At 51.3% G+C, this 20,554-nt stretch overlaps 1 protein-coding gene across 2 annotated transcripts in view; it reads left to right on the top strand.

Moving 5' to 3' along the window:
- The window catches only part of DCX (doublecortin), a 41,151-nt gene extending 34,105 nt beyond the window's left edge, over window positions 1-7,046 (top strand). For both annotated transcript variants that reach the window (XM_036740163.1, XM_036740162.1), the window contains exons 5-6: window positions 3,650-3,744; window positions 6,990-7,046. In XM_036740163.1, coding sequence (XP_036596058.1) covers window positions 3,650-3,744; window positions 6,990-7,046 — 152 coding nt within the window. The remainder of the gene's footprint in view (window positions 1-3,649; window positions 3,745-6,989) is intronic.
- The last annotated feature ends 13,508 nt before the right edge of the window (window positions 7,047-20,554 follow it).

Below are 20,554 nucleotides of genomic sequence, written 5' to 3'. Positions count from 1 at the left end.
CCAGGGATCTGTGCTCAGCCCTGTGCTCAGCCCTGTGCTGTTTGATCAGTGACTCACATAAAGACATAGAAGACATGCTTATCAAATTTACAAATTTAAAAAAAAACTAGACAAACAACAAACACAAAGATCTTGATGGGCTTAATCTAAGAAAGTGAAATTTGAAAGGGAAAAATGAAAAGTCTTACACTTGAGTTCAAAAATGCTGCTTGGGGGAGGTATGGCTAGAGAGAGCTTCAATTGAAGAAAGATCTGGGAGTCTTAGTAGCCCACAAGCTCAGCAAGAGTCAACAACATGTGGTGGCAGCCAAAATGACAATTGGGAGTTTAGGCTGCATCAAACAAGGAGCAATGTCCAGACAGGGAGAGGCAAGAGTCCTGCTAGTACCCTAGGGTCTTGGGCTCCATTCTGGGAACCACTGGCCTTTATTTCCTACAGAGGAGCGTGCTTTCCTGGCCCCCTCCTCCCTAGACACTGGCCATGCTCAGCCAGGCATCTCCTCAAACAGCACAGAGAAGCTGGCAGAGCTTTGGCAGTGGCAGAGTCTTAGACCTCACCTTGCCATCAGCCAAGTAAATCAGCGAGTATCCATTGTATCCAATCCCACAATGCATCTGGGTATCCAGGTCTGGGCACCATAGTTTGAAGACAATGACAAGCCTTTCTCTGGACACTCTCCAAGGTGGTGAAGGATCAGCGGGAGGAACTGAGGATGTTTGTCCCAGAGAAGAAAAGGCGAGGGGGAAAAGCTGAGTTCAAGTACTTGAAGGGCCATAATGTGGGCTCGAGGGAATAGATTTGTTCTATTTGAGCTCAAAGGACAGAACCAAGAGCAGTGGAGGGGGAACCTGCAAAAAGCCAAGTCGCTTTGATGGCAGGAACAATTTCCTAACAATGAGTAGACTGGGTCACCTCTGGAGGAGGCCTCCAGGCCAAGGCTGGCAGGGACATTTGCACAGGGCCGATCCTGAAGCAGCTGCCCCGTCCCTGATTCTGTGCCCACCACTATGAAGCCGTGGCATCACCCCACCCTGCCTAAGACTTCTAAGGAGCCTAGTTTGGGAACAGCCCTAACTCTCCTGTTACTCCCAAGGAAAAAGTCATTGAGTTGTCTCTCAACCACAAGCACACAGCTCCTCCCCCATAAGTCTGTGAGCTCAGCACTTTAGGGAACACAGATAGCAAAGAGCCAGTGCCCATCTATAGCATTAGGAAAGAGAGTATAGTGGAGAATGCATTGGCGCAGGCATACCCGTTCATCCGACAAGACTCTTCCAAGGGATTTCTGCACCTGCCGTCTGTCCCCTGGTACTATGAGAAGGCTAAAGATGCCAAGCCCACACCCCGGCTGGAAAATAATCCCCATAACTAGGGTTCTAGGCTCCCCTCTGGTTCTGGCTCAGTGCACTGTTTAGGAGATCACCAAGAAGGATTAATTGATTCTGGTGGTTTCTCACAGTCTCTTCGAGATTCTCCTCAAAGCCAGAGATAGCTCCACATCTGGGATGCACGCAGTGACCCTAAAGATGTCTCCTCTGGGCCAACTCCCAGTCTGTGGGGCCACCAAGAAGGATAGACAGGTTACTCTGGGATCCAGGGATCTTTGTGTGGTATAGGCCTCTCACCTAGGCCTAAAGAGACACTGGAACCATCCCTGAGAGGGACTGGGGAGGTGTCACATGGTCAGCACACCCCTTAAAGAAAATCACTCTAGCAGCAGCTGTGTGTGGAATGCACAAGAGTGAGGAGAGGCTGGAGGCAGGGAGGCCACTTGAAAGGCTGCTGCGATAATGGAGGTGAAAGGCAGTGAGGGCCTGAACTAGGGGGGAGCCAGGGGAGTGAACCAAAGGGCTCAGACGTGGGAGACCTCGAGATTTTTCTTCTGTGTGAGTACACCCTCCACTGAAGCAGGTCTCAACCCTTCTACACCTTGGTAGAAGGTCCCAAGAGGGGTTGTGACCCAAGAACTCAACATTCGACAAGCATTTGTTAAGTGCCTACTGTGTGCCAGGCACAGTTCTGGGTTCTGGGGGTATGAAGGCAAATTAAAACGATCCCTGCCCTCAAGGAGCGTACTTTGTGACAGGGGAAAGAACTTGTATGTACACCAGTAAATCCAGCACCCATACAAGGTGACCAAGGGTGAGGTAAAGCACCAGAAGGTGGGGGGAAGGGGTAGCCTCCCGAAGAAAGAAGGTAGGAACATAGCTGAGCCCTGAAAGAAGCCAGGAGGGCTAGGAGGCTGAGGTGAGGAGGCATGGCATGCCAGGTGGAAGAGACAGCCTATGCAAAGGCATGGGGAGGGGAAATGGAAGGTCACTGTGAGGAACTGCCAGGAGGCCAGTTTGAGGACAAGGAAGGGGAAGCATCATGTAAGCAGACTGGAAATGTAAGATAGAGCCAGGTTATAAAAAGCTTTAAATGCCAAACTCTATATGATCCCAAAGGAAGCAATGGTGAGCCACTGGGGTTTCTTGAGGAGGACAGTGACATGATGAGGCATGAGCTTTAGGAGACTCACTTTGGTGACTGTGTAGATGATCAATTACAATAAGGAGAGACTTGCTCGATAATCAAGCTGAGAGACAGTGAAGGCCTGATCTAGGGTGGGGCCAAACTGGAGACATGTGGATGGAGAAATCGGCGGGATATTACAACTCATTGGATATGTGGGCCAAAGGAGAGGGAAGAGCCCAGGCTGGGAAGCCAGGAGCCTGGGAAGATGGTGGGAGCTGTGATGTGGGGGGGGGAAGGGGGCGAGTGTCAGTAACAGACAGGAGGATGGCCTGTTCCTACATCATTTTGATCTTGTCCTCTCTCCTCTGCTAGGCCCCTCTATTTCACAAGCTTATCGTTTCGTAATTTGTGAATTTACTCTCTGATGTCAGCTTCGTGTTATTATTAATGATCTCTACATTTCCTTGCAAAATCCGTCACACTTACAAGGTCCTTTTCATTCATTATCCCGGTTTCTGCTGACAACCACCAAGTGATGGGGCATGGAGGGAGGCAGGCTTAGGGAGGCCCCACAGCAAGTCAGCAGCTAAGCTGAGATCCCTTCCCTCAGTCGTGGAGGCTGTTGCTGTCATTTCCCCAAACACTATGAAAGGCCCCATCATTCCAGGTTCAAGCCAGTTGGTAACATCTCTGGGGCCTCCCAGTGGGAATATTCCCTTCCCCTGGCAGCCCCGTTCTTCTCCTGAGAAAGGGAGAACAAGAGGCCACTTCCTGCTCTTCCCTTTTCATGAGCACAGGAGTCCTGTCCCCCATCGCTGCCCATTTGCTTTCCATGATCTGGGTGGGGAATAGGTGGGGCTTGGTCAACTGATAAAACCTGTGTTATAATGGAAACAGGGTGGGAGGGAATGGGGGGGCCTTGAGCTCTGATTATCACAGGTACTGCCTAATTACCCCCTCACAGGCTCCTGCCCAGTCACTCCATGAACAATGGCTCAGACTGCCAGTGAGGCAGAGCCCTAGTCCTGCCTGTTGGGGAAGGGAATGGCTTGTCTGTGATTGACTTCTGGGACCTGCTCTGAGACTTGGTGGGGGGTGGGGGGGGGGGTGGGAGCAGGAATGAGCACAGAGAATCCCTGGTACTTGCAATGCTACTGACTTCAACCTGCCTTTTCTGTTCTCTTGGGACAGCCAACGGGACATCTAGCAGCCAGCTGTCCACCCCCAAGTCAAAGCAGTCGCCAATCTCGACCCCCACCAGCCCTGGGAGCCTCCGGAAGCACAAGGTATTATGTCTCTTATACCTTACTAAACTCCCTTCTGCTTTATTTACTTGGCTAGGTGGGAATGCCGTTCCCATTCCATCTCAACGACACCAATACCACATGGCCTCCTCCTCATCTGTCTCAACAGCTTTTGGGCCGGGCCCAGGAACTCCAGCAGGTACCACAGCCACCCACTTGCTCTGATTGGTTCTTTGGGCCTCTGGCCACCAGTTGCTTTCCAATTATGAGCCAAAGGAAGGGAGCTGTTGGCCCCTGGCCCAGAGACCTGCTCTGGCCGGGGGTGGGTGGTCTCAGGCAAGTAGAAAACGAAGGTGAAGAAACATGAATTGTCAACGACCATCGAGAGAAAAAGTGTTCAAAAGCACGAATAAACAGAGAACAGCAAGCAGAAATACTCCTGAGGTATCACCGTGTGGTCATCAAAGTCACAAAGAAAAAATGGGAGAACTCGTTGTCAGAGGGGCTGTGGGAAGGAAGGCAGGAGCATTGAGTCACTGCTGGTGGAGCTGGTTGAATCAGTTCAACCATTCTGGAAAACGATCAGGAATTATGATGTAAGAAAACAGTTATTCTTTGTAACTTTGACCTACTGATCCCACTCCTAGGACTATATCCCAAAGAGGTTATTGAAAGCAATGAAAGACCCTATGTCCAAAGAGATTTCTAGCAGCACAGTCTGTGATAATAGAAAGCTGGGAACAAAATGTGTGCCCAACATAGTTTGCTAATGGCTTAACAAATTATGGGAGAGAAATGGAATGGAATCTTGCAACACTGTAAGGAATGATGAATATGAAGGATTCAGAGAAATAGGGGAAGCCTTGTATGGAGTGATGTAGGGGAAAGGAGGTGAAGGCCGAAGAACAATATGTAAAATGAACAAGAATGAAATGAGGGGTGATGTCTGTTGGACACAAATCCTTCCTTGCCGGTAACAAGAGGCCAACTCCCCAGATAGATAGTATAGTGCCTTGTCAACCACAGTTGTGCTCAGATGCTTTGGCTTAACTCTTTGGAAGAAATGTACCTTTTTAGGGAGCTCGATTGAAGCGTTTGTTGGCAAGTATCAGTCGTTTGCAAACAAAAGACACCAATCAGCTTTAAAGAAATCAATGTTTTTAAAAGAAGACAAAGTCCTAGCATCCCCACAACTTCTGCTGGTTGCCTTGGGGACCCAACTAGCATCAGCTCCTTGGTGTAGGCCTTCCTGCCCTGGACCAGGTGTGGAGGTGATGTTTGCCATGGCCTCCTCAACCTGGACCAGGCCTGAACAGATCTGCAGACACTGCAGAGTGGGCATTTCTAGTGATCGATGCCATTGCTGGCCAGAGCTCTTTACTAATATGTTTGGGGCAGTGATGATCCCCTTTGATTTCTGTGACACAGAATAATAGACTCATTAGCCAGGGCCTCAGATCAAGCCTTTCAAATGTAAACTTTGATTCAGTTGATAGATGTAATTTGAGGGCTTCCATGTGAATTCAACCTATAAGGGGATTCCACAACATATCTACAAAGGAATCCTTCAAACCACATGGCTAGAAATATGGCGCCACTCTGCAGCATAAGCAGAAATGCCTTTGTACAGAAAGCTGAAGTTCAGGGGCCTTCATGGGATTTGCTTCAAGCTAGATCCACAACAACCCCAGAAAGCAGGCTGACATGTCATCGGGTCCATCTTTATGCCCCGCAACGGCCACTCTAAAGCCCCGGGCCTGTTCAGCTTCCAGGGTATGCCAGCACTGGAGAGTATAGTACCTGCCCATGTTCGGTGGCCAGTTTTGCTAGGGGGCTATCCATGCAGGCAGAGACAGGCATTAGAGATCTATCTAGCCATCCCTGTATTAATAAACAGGAGAGGGATGAATGGACAAACTCTGGAAACCATTAGAGCCTGAAACGATGGTGCCTCCGAAGGAGCGAGACATTGACAGGACCTAAAGAGAAACATGATTCCTAACATTGTCCCCATAGCTCCCCTGAAATATGGGACACAGGTCAGAGGGGTAGGTCTACTCACAGCTGAGGGATTCCAAGACCCAGGGGTCCATGATGCTGGCACATTTACTGGGCATGCTGCCTTCATAAGAAAACTCTTTTGAAAGTATCAAACACTCCCCCCAGGAACTTTATAGAATTACCATCCCCCCATTTATTTTTACTTAAATGCAACCAAGGAAGGAAAATGGTCACTTATGAGTCAATAAGTATTTTTTCATTTATATTCTCCTTATTATTAGAATGAGAAGGGCCCTTCGTAACCATGTCATCGGACCCCTTTATTTCACAGAGGCAGAAACCAGGAAGGGCACATGACTTTAGGTCTCCTTCCACTGCCCCAAAGTGATCCAGCCCATCTTGAGTCATTAATACCCACGAAGTCCCCATTTCCATTCTAGTTCTCCCCTATAGCTACCTGTCTAGGCCAGAGACCAATAAGGTGGGTCTTTATCTCATAGCATGGAGAAGGGGAGGAAGCTCATAGTGATAGTGGGTACTACTGCCACTCGGGGGAAGGGCATCCCTCTCCTGGGCAGACACGATGACAAAGGATGTGATGATGTGGCCAGATAAGGAAGCTGAGCTGTTTTGCTTAGGGATTAGAAGTTTTGAGTTGTACATAACAGCTTTCTTCCAGTATCTGAAGGTTGGCAAGGGGACTCATGCTTACTCTGCTCGGCTCCAGAGGGCAGAGCTTATCTCCCAGTGGAGACGAGTTCACACAGAAGACACTTCAAGCTTTGATGTCTGTCGGGACATACTTTCTAAGCATGAGAGCAAGCTGGCCCAAAACAGGGAGAATTCACGTGGAGGCCGGACACCCGCTCATCGTCGGCATCGCGGTCGTCGTCATCATCTTCCTGCTGGCGTAGAGCTTGCCTAGGTGTGCCTCTGAGGTCTCCTGCAGCTCTGAGATTCTATGATTCTGCTATAATGTGATCATAGAGTGTTAGTGCTGGGAGGAACTGGAGTGCCCCGTTACTTTACAGAAAGGAAATCCGAAGACCGAGGATGGCTAGGGAGGGCCATAGGATCCCACAATGTCAGAGCTAGAAGAAGCCTTAGCCATCAGCTAATCAAGTTTCCCATTTTACAGCGGAGGCAACTGAGGCTGAGAGAAGGGAATGGGCTCCAAGGTCCCATGGTGAGTTAAGTGGCAGAGCCAGCACTGGGACCTAGGCCTCTCCTAGGTTCACATGTCCGGTGTGAAGGCAAGTTAACACTGGCTCCTTTTCTTCTTTCAGGACCTGTACCTGCCTCTGTCCTTGGATGACTCCGACTCCCTGGGAGATTCGATGTGAAGAGAAGACAATGTCCAGCGTCCAGAGGCCAACTTTCCACTTTCCTCCTATACAGTATGGTACTTCTGCTAGAGTGTCCAATAGGGCTGTTATTGCTTTCAAGTTTCAAAGAGAGAGAGAGAGAGAGAGAGAGAGAGAGAGAGAGAGAGAGAGAGAGAGGGAGAGGGAGAAGGAGAGAGAGATAAAAAAGAAAAAGGACACAGAGTTAACGTGGGCTTTTTCTGTGATTCCTCCTCTGGGCCACAAATCCACAGTTAGCAAGTAAGGAGGCTAGACTGATGCCATTCTTTTGAGTCATTTGATGGGGATGTGATATGTGCCGTTCCATGGACCTTCTGTGAAATTCCTGAGCCCCCCATGGGGCTCATTCTGTCTCATTCTAGTGCTATAGGGTGCCTTCCATGGAGGGTAGCTCGTACAAGTGACTGGGGGCAAAGGGAATCTGGAGCAAAAAAAATCTTTGGGGAATCCTCAACTGGGCAAAAAGTGCCCCTGATCTCCTTGTCTGAAGAAGGCTGCCAGGGGCAGGAGCTGGTGCTGGTCATCTCTCAGCTTGAACGTCTGGCAGAGCCCTAGCCTGGCATCTGACACCAATTTGGGATGCCAAGGGGGCGGGTGAGCAGGGAAGCCAGTGACTTGTACTAGCACAGCCATCTACTGGGGGTGCTAGCGCCATACTGAGGGAAGGGGACCACAGCAGAGGGATTCCCAGCCTGGCCCACCAAAGCAGGAGCCATGTCTGCTAGGCTTTGGAGAACATGCCCAACTCCTTCACCTCCTCCACTGAGCTAAGCAGGAATCCAGGAGCCAACCTGCTCAACTGGGGCCAAGGGACTTGAAGCAGCCACTTCTGAAGGCCACATTCACCATCTTGTCAGTGATGGTTTCAGTCTAGCTCCACATCTTCTCTGTCCAATGCCTTGTGAACCACCAACACTGAAAACACTGTGAGAATCTGTTTTCAGGGCTGACATCTTTCAGTCACATTTTATAGCAAGAACTCAATCTCCTTTTTATAAAAAAAAACAAAAACAAAAACCTCATGTCTGTTTCAGGAGTAAACTCTTCCTGCTCTTTTTTTATAAACTGGGGCTTTTTCTTTTGTCTAAAAAATACATGCAGAAAATGAAAAAAAATCCACCACCAACCTTCTGAGCCATCAAAGGATGATGGAGTTTCGTGATGATGCTGTCACTGCCAGACTGCCTTCTGGAGATGCCAAGAACAGCCAAGGCCCACACAGTGGGATCAGCCTTCAGATGAGCTTTGGAACAATTGAGCTTGACCACCCAATGCCAGCAGGTGCACCATTCCCACTGCATCCTCCCCCCTTCCTATGCCACCCAAACACAGAAGGCGTTGCTCCTCTTCACCTCGGATGCCTGATTTGGCCCAGCTGGAGGAGCTCCGTGAAGAAGTCATGAGGCCTCCTCAACTGAGATCTGAAGCAACACCTGCCAGTGCTCGTGGCAGCAGATGGGAAGCGTTCCTGACTCCACCACCATTTCCTCATGTGTTAGAAGGGATAGGGAAGGTTAGAATGAGGTGGGATGGCTTGGCTTGGCTTGGCTTCTGAATGATTCTGGGTCATTCCTCCACCCTACCTGGAGTGAGCCAGTTCCATATGTGTGTGTGTGTGTGTGTATGTGTAAAACTGTGTCACCATCAAGCGTCTACCTCAGGCTGAGCTACTGACTACTGATGTGGACACAGGATGGGACACACAGTGCTGTGGTTGGGGGCCACTCAGATCTTAGGCTTATAGAACATCCGAGCTAGAAGGGGCCTTAGAACTCATTTCATCCAACCCTCTCATTTGCATTGAGAAAACTGAGGCCCAAAGGGAGGAAATAATTTGTCCAGCAGCACACAGGGAGTAGGCAGCAGAGACAACATTTGAACCCCAAACCTATGACTCAAAATTACCCAAGTCAAGCTCAAGACTGGCCCTACTACTGAAGCCAAGGCAATGCAGGATGCATATACCCTCCACTCCTGTTCTGTTGATCCTTAGGGCAGCAGAAAGGCTCTCTTCTCTTCCTCCTCCTTCTCTGGCCACTTCCCTCACATCCTTCCCAGGAGCTCATTATCAATTCTTTGAATGGAGAAGTGGATTATACTCTAGTTCCCCTGTTATTCATATGTTGATTAACAGAGGAAGGAGGGCTCTACGAGTCACACCTCAAAGGCCTAAAGCACCAGCGCCATCTCCAGTCCCCCAGGGCCTCAATCCAGGGCTTTTGCCTGTGCAGAGAAAGCCACTTACCATTGGCCATCTCCTCAGCCTCTTCTGGGCTCCCACCAGCATCCTGACATTTCTTTTGACTAGAACGACGCCCAAGGCTCCCAGACCACAGGCCCCGGGCTCATCTCCTAAAACTCGTTAAGTTCAGAACAAGCATCTTGCCTTAAGTAGCTCCATGGAGCCGCTGATCTGGCATCCAGGCAGGCACAAGCTTTGCCTGTGTGGCACTTCCCTGCTGTTACCATCAGGCCCTCTGGAGGGCAGAAGCCGGCTCCTGTCTCTTGGGATGCCCAGTCTCTTCTGTTCAGTAGCAAGCCAGCCAGAAGAGAAAGGTCAGGGCATTCCTGGCCTTCTCTGCATACCCATCTGGGCTCCCCAGGTCTATACCCAGGGTAGGCCCAAAAGGACCCACTCATTGGCCTTTCCCCAGCTTATTCATTAAGCAGGATTATCAGTCCCTAAGGGGTATAATCAACGAATTCCGTAGCGAGCTCAGGCTCCTAGACTCAGCTGCCTTAGCTGTTTCTAAGGCTCCCTCGGCCCAGGCGGCGTAGCTGCAGAATTCTTTCAAACTTTCCAAGAAGAAATAATCCCCCTTTTGTTTAGAGTATTCATAATTATAGCTAAAGGTGGCATACTACCCTTTATGAGGCAAAGATGGCATTCATCTTAAAAGCTGGCAGGGAGAACAACTTCTCTAATTAAGAAAGATGGGAAAATACTAGATAGAATATTATCTAAAAGTGTGCGGCAACATACGGGCTTTTTTCCTCTCTGGAGGGAACACAAGAGGTCAGCTATTCCAACGCCTTCATTTACAGTTGAGGAAACAGGCCCAGAGAGGGGAAGTTGCCCAGCAAGTTAGGACTGTTTGGGGATGAATGCAGTCTGGTGGAACAGTCCCATGTCTGGGATTTCTCTTTTTGGTTTGAGGCTCTAAGCAGCTTGGCACTGTGCCCCTCCTTCTCATGCTTCCAAGCATCTTCATGAGATTTTGAAAACCTTTAGGGGGCTGCCTTTGAAACTGACCATCTGAACCCCCTTTGCAGGGCCCTCTGTGCCCAGCCAGGCCAGTGCTGGCCTGCTCGGCTTTCCCTCCAGGCTCCCTTGGCTTCTTTTCTGCACAGGCAGCAGACCCTGAGTGCTTCAGAAAGCATTTGCTGCCTCCCCCTTCCCCCATCCCATGTATATAATATATGTATCTAACATAATGGCTGTCACTCGGTTCAACCTCATGAAGAACTAGAAAAAGGGACAAAGCAGAAGACAGGGGTATGCATGGGGGTAGGGAGCAGATGGAAAGGAGGCCAGCAATTTCCTAAATGAGGTTCAATAGGGGGACCAGGAGCTGAAAGGTAATGGAGAGAACTATCATCAGGCAAGCCAAGCCAAGGCTGTCTTTTAGCACTTCGGGACCTTTGGGGCCCCCACAGACACGGAATGTTATAGCTTGAAAGGCCCCTAGGCACGTAGAGGCTCTGACTCAGAGGGACCTTGGGCTATACAATGGCGTAACATGAGAGGATAGAATATATGATGTGTCAGCACTAACTAGGAGGGACCTTGGCATAGAGAACATTAGTGCTGGAAGGGCTTTGTGAAATCGTCTCATCCAACCCCTTCATGGTATAGAGAACAAAAGTAATGTCCACAAAGACAAAGGATTTGGCCCAGCTGGTGGCAGGGCCAGAGCCAGAAGCCAGCTATCCTGCCTCCCAGTGGTGCCCTCACCAGTCCACTTAGCTTTTCCTCCCCTGGCTTTCTGAGAGATGCTGGATCTGGGAACCCCTATCTCATCAAGCAGAGAGAGCAAGGTTCAACCCCCTCCCCCACAGAGGAAAGAAGGTGCCACCATTCAGAGGAAGCAGAGGAGCAAGGAGATAGGGTGAACCTAGCAGTATGGCAAGGGAAAGCCCAAGGAGCCCCAAGTGGCCCTTCGAGCATGAGACCTGGCCCCCCTCTGGGAGAAGTACTCAGGCCTGGCCCTATGTGCTCAGCTCTTATGGCCTCCAGTCCTCCAGTCTGGGGCCTGAACAGACTAGCTGTCATCTCCCATCCCAATGCACCTTGCTGGCCAAGCAGCCTTGCTCACAGAGCAGGAAAGGAAGAAGGCAGAGGAGCCACAGCCAAAGGGTGCCTCTACTCCTTTTAGGGAGCTTTGAAACACTTTCTTTTCAAGACTTGGTGTGGCCATTATCAGCTGGATCCGTTCCTTTGGTGGCTAACCTTAGCCACTTCTCTCAGACCCCACTTGGCCTGGGGTTGGCTTTCTCTGGCCCTGTGGTTAGGGACTGCTCCCAGAAGGCTCTGGGGAAGGAGTTAAACCCAAGATCTGTCCATCTGCTTAGAGCTGTGAGGGCCCACCTGACCTTATGGTGCCTCAATCTCCATGGCCAGTCCTGGGCTACTTTTGGGTCAAGGGGGTCGGGAGGGCCATTGGATCTTGGAAAAGTCACCAAAGCTTTAACAATGAGCACCTTGTTCCCTTTTAGAGTCTTCAGGGCCCTGTCAGTCACTCTTCTATCTACCCCCCCCCCTCCACTTCCTCTTTGTGCCTCTGACCTCTCCATACCCACAGCATTACGTACCCTCCCATTGTCCATGTTCTCTTGGTAGCCCTGTCCTCTACCCACTGTGCTTTCTCTGCACCTCCATTCTTGGGGCCCCCTGCTTTTTCCCATACTGCCAGTATCCTTGTTCTCTCCGTGTCCCCCATTCTCTCTGTACCTTCAGCTTGGGCACCAACCACATCTTCTGCAGTCCTCTCTCACCCCTCTGTACCCACGCTCTCTTTGTACCCTCTCTGTGACTCCCCTCAGTACTCTCTGGGCCCCCACTGCGTTCTCTGTATTCGCTATATCTTTCTGTGCCCACTCTGGCTCACATGGCCACTCTCTCCAGACCCTCACTCTGCACACAGCCCCATTCTCTCTGCATTGCCCTCATCTCCACTATCCTCTCTGCTTCCTTCCTGTGTTGCTTCTCGGGCTCTGGACTTGGAAGCCTCTAAAGCTAGCCCTGGGCTCCAGCCTCTCTGTCAGTCACCCAAGAGACCTTCTGCTCCCTAGGGTCCTAGTGAAGGTGCCCCCTTCTCCTGGCTTCCCTGAACCAGGGATGACCCAAGGGTACATGTCCAGACCTGTCACTCAGACTTCCTCCTGTTCCTTTCCCTTGAGGACCTATGATGTGCGCCTGCTTCCTTGGCAGTCAGGAAGGCTGGCTAAGACCTCTTCAGCCAAACCTGTGGGCCTCGGCCTCCCCCGGCTCTCACCCAGAGTATGACCTGGGCCTTTGGCAGCTACCCTTCAGGATGGCCTGGAAAGGCCTGGAGCTGGAGAGAGCGACATAAAAGTCCACCTAAGCCTTCCCCCCAGGCTTCCCATGGAAGGTTCCCATGCAAGGGTTAAATCCCCTCTGCAAAGAAGAATATCTTAAGAATGGATTGCACACTGTTGTTTCTGTTACTGCCCCTGTTTCTTCCTGTTCCCAGCCCAACTGGGCCAGAAGTAGGAACAGTTCAAGCCAGAACTCAAAATCCCAGCTGCTACAGCAGCATGAAGGCCAGCGTGAGCGTCGATCTCTCGTTAAACCCCTTCTGTCCTCCTTCTCTGGCCCAGCCTTTCCAGCACTGCCTGGCTGCCCACCTCTGAGCATCCAGGCTCAGCATTCTCCGGCCTGAGATAGGCCCTTCAGAGGCCGGGAGAGCAGTGCATTGCCACTAGGGCCAAAAGCACTGTGCTGTTTGCCATCCAAGGTTCGAGATTGTCTGGCCAGAGCAGAGTGCCCAAACAGGTCAGCTCCCTGACGCTTCCCAACTCCCAAATTGGCAGGCTGCAGCCTCTGAGCCTCAAGGCCCATGATGGGCCCCTGCCACACCCCACCACAAGTACCCTTGAAGGGTTAGCCCTCTCTCCTTCTCCTTCTCTGCCAACACACACACATACCACACACACGTACATACCACACATGTACATACCACACATACAACATACATACACACACATACACATGGACATACACATACACCCCCCACATACACACACATACCCCACACACATGCACACACCACACACACACATATGCACACACACATACCCCTCATACATGCACATGCCACACATACATATATGCACACATACCCCCATACATGCACACACCACACACACACACACACACAATCGTATGCTCCCCTCTCCTCCTCCACAATTCTCTCTATTTACTCATCTTCATTCAGCCTTGCCAGCTCAGGAAAAGCCTCCTTCTCTGTCGGCCCTTGGGCCTGAGCATATCCCTCCTGGCTGACCAGGCTGGGCTGCCATTTTGTGAAGCAGAGAAGGGTGCAAACAGCTGAACATAAACCCCATCAGTGGATCCTCCCCGTCTTCTCACAGCCCCTTGGTCTTTTTGTGATATAGCTTCGAGCCCATAGTGTGGATTTGATTATCATTTGCTGTTGGGGGGGGTGGGAGGGAGGAGGGAGGGCAGGGAATAGAGGGAAGGGAGTGGGTTGGGGGCTGAGGTTTAAAGTTTAGCTGGCATACTTTAAGCCATCTGTACAGAGCCACATGGGGGGTGGGGTGGGAGGGTCATGCCAAGTGTAAGAATTGAGTTGTATTTAGGAGTCAGTAGGATTTGGGGGTTGATTGAAATGCAAAAAGTATTTAACAAAGTACACTTTGTATAAAGACATTAATTTAACAGATGTTCTTTCCTCCTGTGATGAGACTCAAGTAGCATTCCATTTGGGCACATACTCTCTGAGACTAGCCTGCGTGAGCACTGCACGGAGGTGTGATCAGGGGCTCCACGCCAAGGGTGGCCGGTGGAATGGCAAATCGAGGGGCCTGGCCTTTCGGATGACTCATTCATGTCTGTTTTCATCAAGGGAGGTGGGCAAGCAGGAGATGGCACCAGGATGGCGTGCTCTTGCCCTGCTTGAAGACAGTGAGCCCAGTTTCCCTGGAAGCAGCTGAAGCTCAGCAGGGCACAATGGCCATTCTCGATTTCTCTTTGAAGTATAATGGTCACCAGTCAGCTTGTACAGAAACCATTGCTGTGGTCATTTGGAAAAGGGGTGGGTGGGTGGAGTTAAGGGCAGTAGGGAGTCCCGGCACCATTAGTGATGCTGGGGCTGTAAATTTAGTGTTAGAGACTGTATGTAGCTTTGGAGAGTCAGTGCATGGTACCATACATCCCATTCCTCAGTGACTTTGTTGGCAACTTCGGAAAAGGAAGTCTTCTCTTTTTCTCCGTTCCTCTCCCCTCCTCCCCCTTCCCTAGCCCCAGGCTGTCTCTGGCCATAAATTACAGATCTGAGACCAATCTATGTGGGCAAAAAACCAAAAAGCATTGTGCAACAGGTCCTCACTGCCATTGGCCTCCTCCCCAGGAACCCTGGGATTGAAGGCCCCGCTCCCCTTGATGGTAAAACCTTGGGTGAGCTGAACCACCTCTCACCCTTTGATAATATTGGAGGCCTGTGCATCGTCCCGGATGTCATCCCTCTCAGCCCAGCCAGGCTGCAAGGGGCCCTCAGGGGGACATCAGAGCTTCAGAGGATCAGCTTGGCCTCAGGTCCTTCACCCAAAGCAGATGGATGCAGCAAGGACCTTGGAGATGGGGTGGGAGGGGCTGCTTTCTCTTTTCCAAACAGGTTTACTTTCAAATATAGCCATTAGGAGGGGCTGGCTCTCCCTTCAGGCCACCCGTTCTCTCTCTAGCAGACCACTGGAGCTGGCCTCTTCCTGCCTCCTGTGGCCAAAGGCCCCAGTGTTCCACTAGAGGCTGAGAGCTGTCTTTGGCAGGGGTCTCAAGGTCTAGAGCAGCTCCCTCCATACAGACAATGTCGTGGCCACAAGGCAGACTTGCAGACCAGTCACCATGGTGTGTCCTACCCTGGAAGAGCAGCCAGAGCATTGCTGGGATGCGGGCTTTTGCCCACAATGTCTGTTCTTCCTTGTTTTCTCATTTCCGTGTACATTGGCAAGGTGTGTGTAATGTCATTTTCCAAAAATAAAACTTGGTTTCCAGATTTCTGGCTGACAACTCCCCTTTTTCATCACCAGGCCCCTGATAGTGGATAGTAGTGTGTTAAGGCACTTGGGCAATGCTGGGGGCCGGCCAGCCCAACCCTCCACCCCTTCGTCATTGGGCCCCTGATAGTAGATAATGGCATGTTAAGGCACTTGGGGGACCCTGGGGGCCAGCCAGCCTTCGTGGAAGAGGATGCCGAAGGCCAGTGGACACTGTGACCCCCACTGAGCAAGGTGCTATGTTTGGCAGTCCCTGGGCTCCAGGTGTGCCCAGTGAGAGCTGGGCAGGGATTCAATGACTGTCTCTTTCCATGGTTGCGATGCTGACTCCCCACCAAGGCTGGCCTTCCCCACAGGAAGATTTTAAGGCTCCAAGAAGGCCCCCTGTGCTCCCTCCCTGGCTGCTGGCTGCAAGTTCTAATGCCCTTCCACAGAGCCAGGGCCTCCCTTCCCAAGGGAAAGCTCTGGCTTAAGCCCTATATGCCCCTAAGTTGGAGAGAGAGCCTAGGCCAACAGTGCCACTCCCTCGTGTTGAGAGTGACAGAAGAGCCTGTCCTTGGAACGAGAGGAGTTATTTTTTTAGTGGGGGAAGAAGATGAAGGGAACTTGTTGACTGATTGCTTAGTACCTGAACCTGGGGCCAGGGAGAGGGAAGGGACCCAGACAAACTGCAAGGACACTACCATTTTTCTCAAAGCTAGGACAGGGCGGGTGAGTGGCCCTGAATTCTGGGCTGGTAAATGGGAAAGGGGGGGCACCTTGTACTCCCTGGAACATGGTTTGTTCCTCTAGGCCCAAGGTTTTGTCCCAGGGGCCCCAGGAACAGAGAAGATGGTTGCTAATGGGAGGGATCCTCCCCGCATCATGACTGATGAAAGCATGTGACAGGCAAGGCCATTTTGGAGTCAGAGCCCTGGGTTAAAGGCCTGGCTCTCATGTTAGGTCCCTGGGCACTTGGGGGCTTCTCTCTCTTTGCCTCTGTTTCTCCTTCTGTCAAATAAGAGGGTTGGACTCAATAATCTCTAAGGTTCCTTCCATCTCTGAGTCTCTGACTCCCAAGCTGCGCCCCTAGGCCAGAGCTTCCCCCTTCCCCCCTGGCCCTCCCTGCCTCCAGATTGCTCTCCAAAGTGTCCTGATAGAATTTTCCAAAAGCGCTGCTGTGTGGTGGAGGAGGGGAAGGTTACTGCCCTGCTCTATGCTCCCCCATCCCAGGGGGTGGGCAAGGAGCTGGGTCGTCTTCACCTCGATTCCGAGGCTTCTCAATCCACTTTCTAGAAATTGTGGAGGTTATTGGGCCATTGCCCACAGCCCAGGTAGTCAACATTTGGGTTAAAAACATCACCTTCACAAATGCAGCCTTGGAGAGGCAGGAGCAGACAACGGTTCGAATGAAAAAGAGGGGGCAAGAAGCCCAGCATGGTTAGGTGCCTGGCCCAAAGTCACATCGACCTAGATCCCACACGAGTCTCACCTTCTGGCCCCCTGAGGGGCAGCGGGCCTTTGCTTCACTTTCCAGGGGAGAATCAGAGCCCATCTAGAGGAGGAGGCCTTAGGCTGGGAGTGGGAAGAGGGGGACACAGGAAGGTGGGAAGGAGGGTGGCTGAAAGGGACTTGGGAATTCATTTAGCTCTACCCCTTCATGCTACAGATGAGAACACAAAGAGCGGAGATGACTAAGATCACCCTGATAATGTGTCAGAGTCAGAATACCCTAAAAGAAAGAAGAAAGAAGGGAAGGGGGCAGGAGGAGGAGGGCTGAAAGGAGGGAGAGAGGAAGAGATGCGGAGACGAAAGGGGCAGTAAGGGGAGGGTCCCTGGCAATATCTCCTGACCCATATTTGGAATGCTTGGACTCCTGTGTCCCCTTCAGAGGCCAACATTCAGTAGTCTGGCTTGGGTCTTCAAGGTCCCCTAACATTGGTGGGTTCATAGGATCAGAGGACCCTTGCTCTGGACTTGGAAGGGACCTCAGAGCCCAAATTACAGATGAGGACACTCAGGCAAGGGGGGGTGGGGGTGAAGGGACTTTGTTGTGGTTCAATCTTGTCTGACTCTCCATGACCCCATTTGGGGTTTTCTTGGCAAAGATCCTGAAGTGCTTTGCCATTTCCTTCTCCAGCTGATCTTACAGATGAGGAAACTGAGGCAAGGGATTTGCTCAAGGTGATTAAGTATCAAAGGTGGGAATTGAGCCCAAGTTCTCAGACTCTATAAATCTGCCTTGTCTTCACAAAATCTGGGAGCATTAGTTGGTATCTAGTCCAGCCTATGGACAAGAAAGCCTTAAAGCCAATCCCTAAGGAGCGGCCCCCCAACCTCCCCTTGGAGACCTCCAGGGAGGGAGAGAGAGCTTACTGTATCCCAAGGCAGTGCAGGCCACTCATGCGTCCCTCTGGTTTTCTGACGCCAGACCCAAATCTGCCTCTCTGTTGTGCTCCTCCCCCACCCCCTCTGTTCCTAATCCCAGCAAGCAGAACAAGGCTAACCCCTCTTTTCCACATGATGACCCTCAAAAGCTTAAAGGCAATTGTCGGGTCCCCCTGAGTCTTTTCCGGGCTCCTCACCCCCACATCCATCATCTGATCACAAGACCACCCAAGAATCAACTGAAGGCACTGGGGGAGGGGTTAACTTAGAGGGAGACAAGACTTGGCTCTTGTTGTGTGTGAGTCTGGCCTCCCCAACCAGGGACTCGTTCAAGGTCTGGTGTGGGACCTGGACTCCAGGAATGGCTCTGCTGCTGACCCCTGGTAGGACCTTGGCAAAGTCCCTTCCCATGTCGAGGCCTGACTTTCCCTCTTTGGACAATGAAAGGGATGAGTGAGATAGCCTCTGAAGCTCTTCAGGTCTGAGGCTCCATGACTCCAAGGGGAAGGATGGTCCAGCTACCTGGTCACTGCACTGCCACCTAGTGAAAAGTAACCTTACTGGCCCCAGAGGCCAAATGCTAAGAGTCCTTTCGAGCAACGTGAGAAGGACTGAGTGGGTAAGTCGCTTTGGCCAGAGTCCCTTCCGGGCCACCTCGACCTGGGTCAGAGGCTCTGCAACTAGGACCCAACCCAAGCTAGAAAAGTGGGATTTGAACCCAGGTCTTCTGCCTCCAAACCCCGTACTCCTTTGGCCATGCACGTGTATCTTCCAGACAGCAAAAATGTATTTTCTACAGTTCCTTTACATGGAGCAAAATGAATACACAAAGCCCTCAATGACATGGTGGGGAAAGATCCCCAGCAGAAGGGATGAGGGGAATCAATCCAACCCCAGACCACGTGGCCCAAAGCTTCCCAAGGTCCTTTCTCTCGTCTCTCTCTGCCTCCCCTCTTCTCTCTCTTTCTCTGTCTCTGTTTCTGTTTCTGTCTCTCTTTCTCTCTCTGTCTCTGTCTCTCTGTCTCTCTCTTTCTCTTCTCTCTATCTCTCTCTCTGTCTCTGTCTGTCTCTCTGTCCCCCACTCTGTCTCTCTCTTTCTCTGTCTCTTTCTCTCTCTGTCTCTCTGTCTCTGTCTGCCTCTGTCTGTCTCTCCTCTCTGTCTCTCTTCTCTCTGTCTCTGTCTGTCTCTGTCTGTCTGTCTGTCTGTCTGTCTCTGCCTCTTTTCTGTCTCTCCACCCTCTCTCTCCTCCATCTCTCTCTTTTCTCCCTCTCTCCCTCCCTTTCTCTCTCTCTTCTGCCTCTCCTCTCTCTCTCCCTCCCCTCTCTCTCTCCCTCCCCTCTCTCTCTGTCTCTGTCTGTCTCTCCCCCCCACTCTGTCTCTCTCTTTCTCTGTCTCTTTCTCTCTCTGTCTCTCTGTCTCTGTCTGCCTCTGTCTGTCTCTCCTCTCTGTCTCTCCTCTCTCTGTCTCTGTCTGTATCTGTCTGTCTGTCTGTCTGTCTGTCTCTGCCTCTTTTCTGTCTCTCCACCCTCTCTCTCCTCCATCTCTCTCTGTCTCTCTCTCTTCTCCCTCTCTCCCTCCCTTTCTCTCTCTCTTCTGCCTCTCCTCTCTCTCTCCCTCCCCTCTCTCTCTGTCTCTGTCTGTCTCTCCCCCCCCACTCTGTCTCTCCCTTTCTCTGTCTCTCTCTTTCTCTTTCTGTCTCTCTGTCTCTGTCTGCCTCTGTCTCTCTCTCCTTCCCTCTCTCTCTCACCCTCTTTCTCTGTCTCTCCCTCTGTCTCTGTCTCTCTCTGTCTCTCTGTCTCTGTCTCTCTCTCTGTCTCTCTCTCTCTCTCTCTCTCTCCCCTAGTTTGACCCATGACCCCCTCAGGACCTTTGAAACAAATCCTGCTTTCTCTCCCAGCCCATCCATCCCTGGACCCATTTTGGGATTTGCCCAGTCTTTGCCTTCCTCTCAGCCATTCAGAAGTCTCCTGAGAACCTGATGGGCTGCTAGGCTAGAGGGGCCTCCTTTCCTCTCATCCCCACCAAGGGGCTAAACTGAGTCTACACACATGTAAATGAGACAGAACCAAATGATGCCACCTGCCAGCCACAGAGGTTCTCATCTGTGCCTCAGTAGGAGCACTTAGACAAGAGCCTGGGAATGTTGAGCCCGGAGAAGAGAAGGTCCTATCCTGTGCCCCCAGGCTATGTTTACCCTGGCAAAGAACAGAAATCCCCATCCATCCCTCTCTTTTTTGAAGAGACAGGATGGTGGAGTGGAATTAGGAAGAGCCAGGTGTTTAGCCCCTCTCTGCCCACATTAAAACAGCAGTCCTGGACCCCCCAACGGGGCCTCGGGGTCTGAGACTAGCTCCTAGGGTCACCTTATTGCCAACCACCTTCTCCAGCATCATGAGCTTTAGAGCATGAAGGACCCTTCGAAATCCTATCCAGTCCAATGCCCCCACTCTCATTTTATAAATTCATAAAGCAGGTCCAGAGAGGACCAGGGAATTGGAGCCCCTTGCTAGTTCTATGACCATGGCCAAGTCACTTCTCTCTGAGCCGGAATTTCATCCTCAAGGTGTTGGGAGGCTCTGTGAGGCATGTAAAGTGCATTGAGGATTTTATTTGTTATGTGAATGCCAGTTATCTTTCTTTCTTCCTGCCTTTCTTTTCTTTCTCTCTTTCCTTCTCTCTCTCTCCCTCTCTCTCTCTTTCTCTCTCTCTTTTTCTTGCTCTCTTAGCAGATCTCAGTCCCCAAGGCAGCTGGCCCAGCCCTGCCCCCAGCCAGGGGGGCATCTCAGTTGGCCCAATGTCAAGAATGTAGGGAGGCAGGGACATGGGAACACGGGAACGCCTTCCCCTCTCTCCCTTATGACTC

This window comes from Trichosurus vulpecula, chromosome X, assembly GCF_011100635.1.
Source record: "Trichosurus vulpecula isolate mTriVul1 chromosome X, mTriVul1.pri, whole genome shotgun sequence".
Lineage (NCBI taxonomy): Eukaryota > Metazoa > Chordata > Mammalia > Diprotodontia > Phalangeridae > Trichosurus > Trichosurus vulpecula.
Note: the sequence above shows the minus strand (reverse complement) of the source record. Positions and strands in the feature narration are given on the sequence as shown.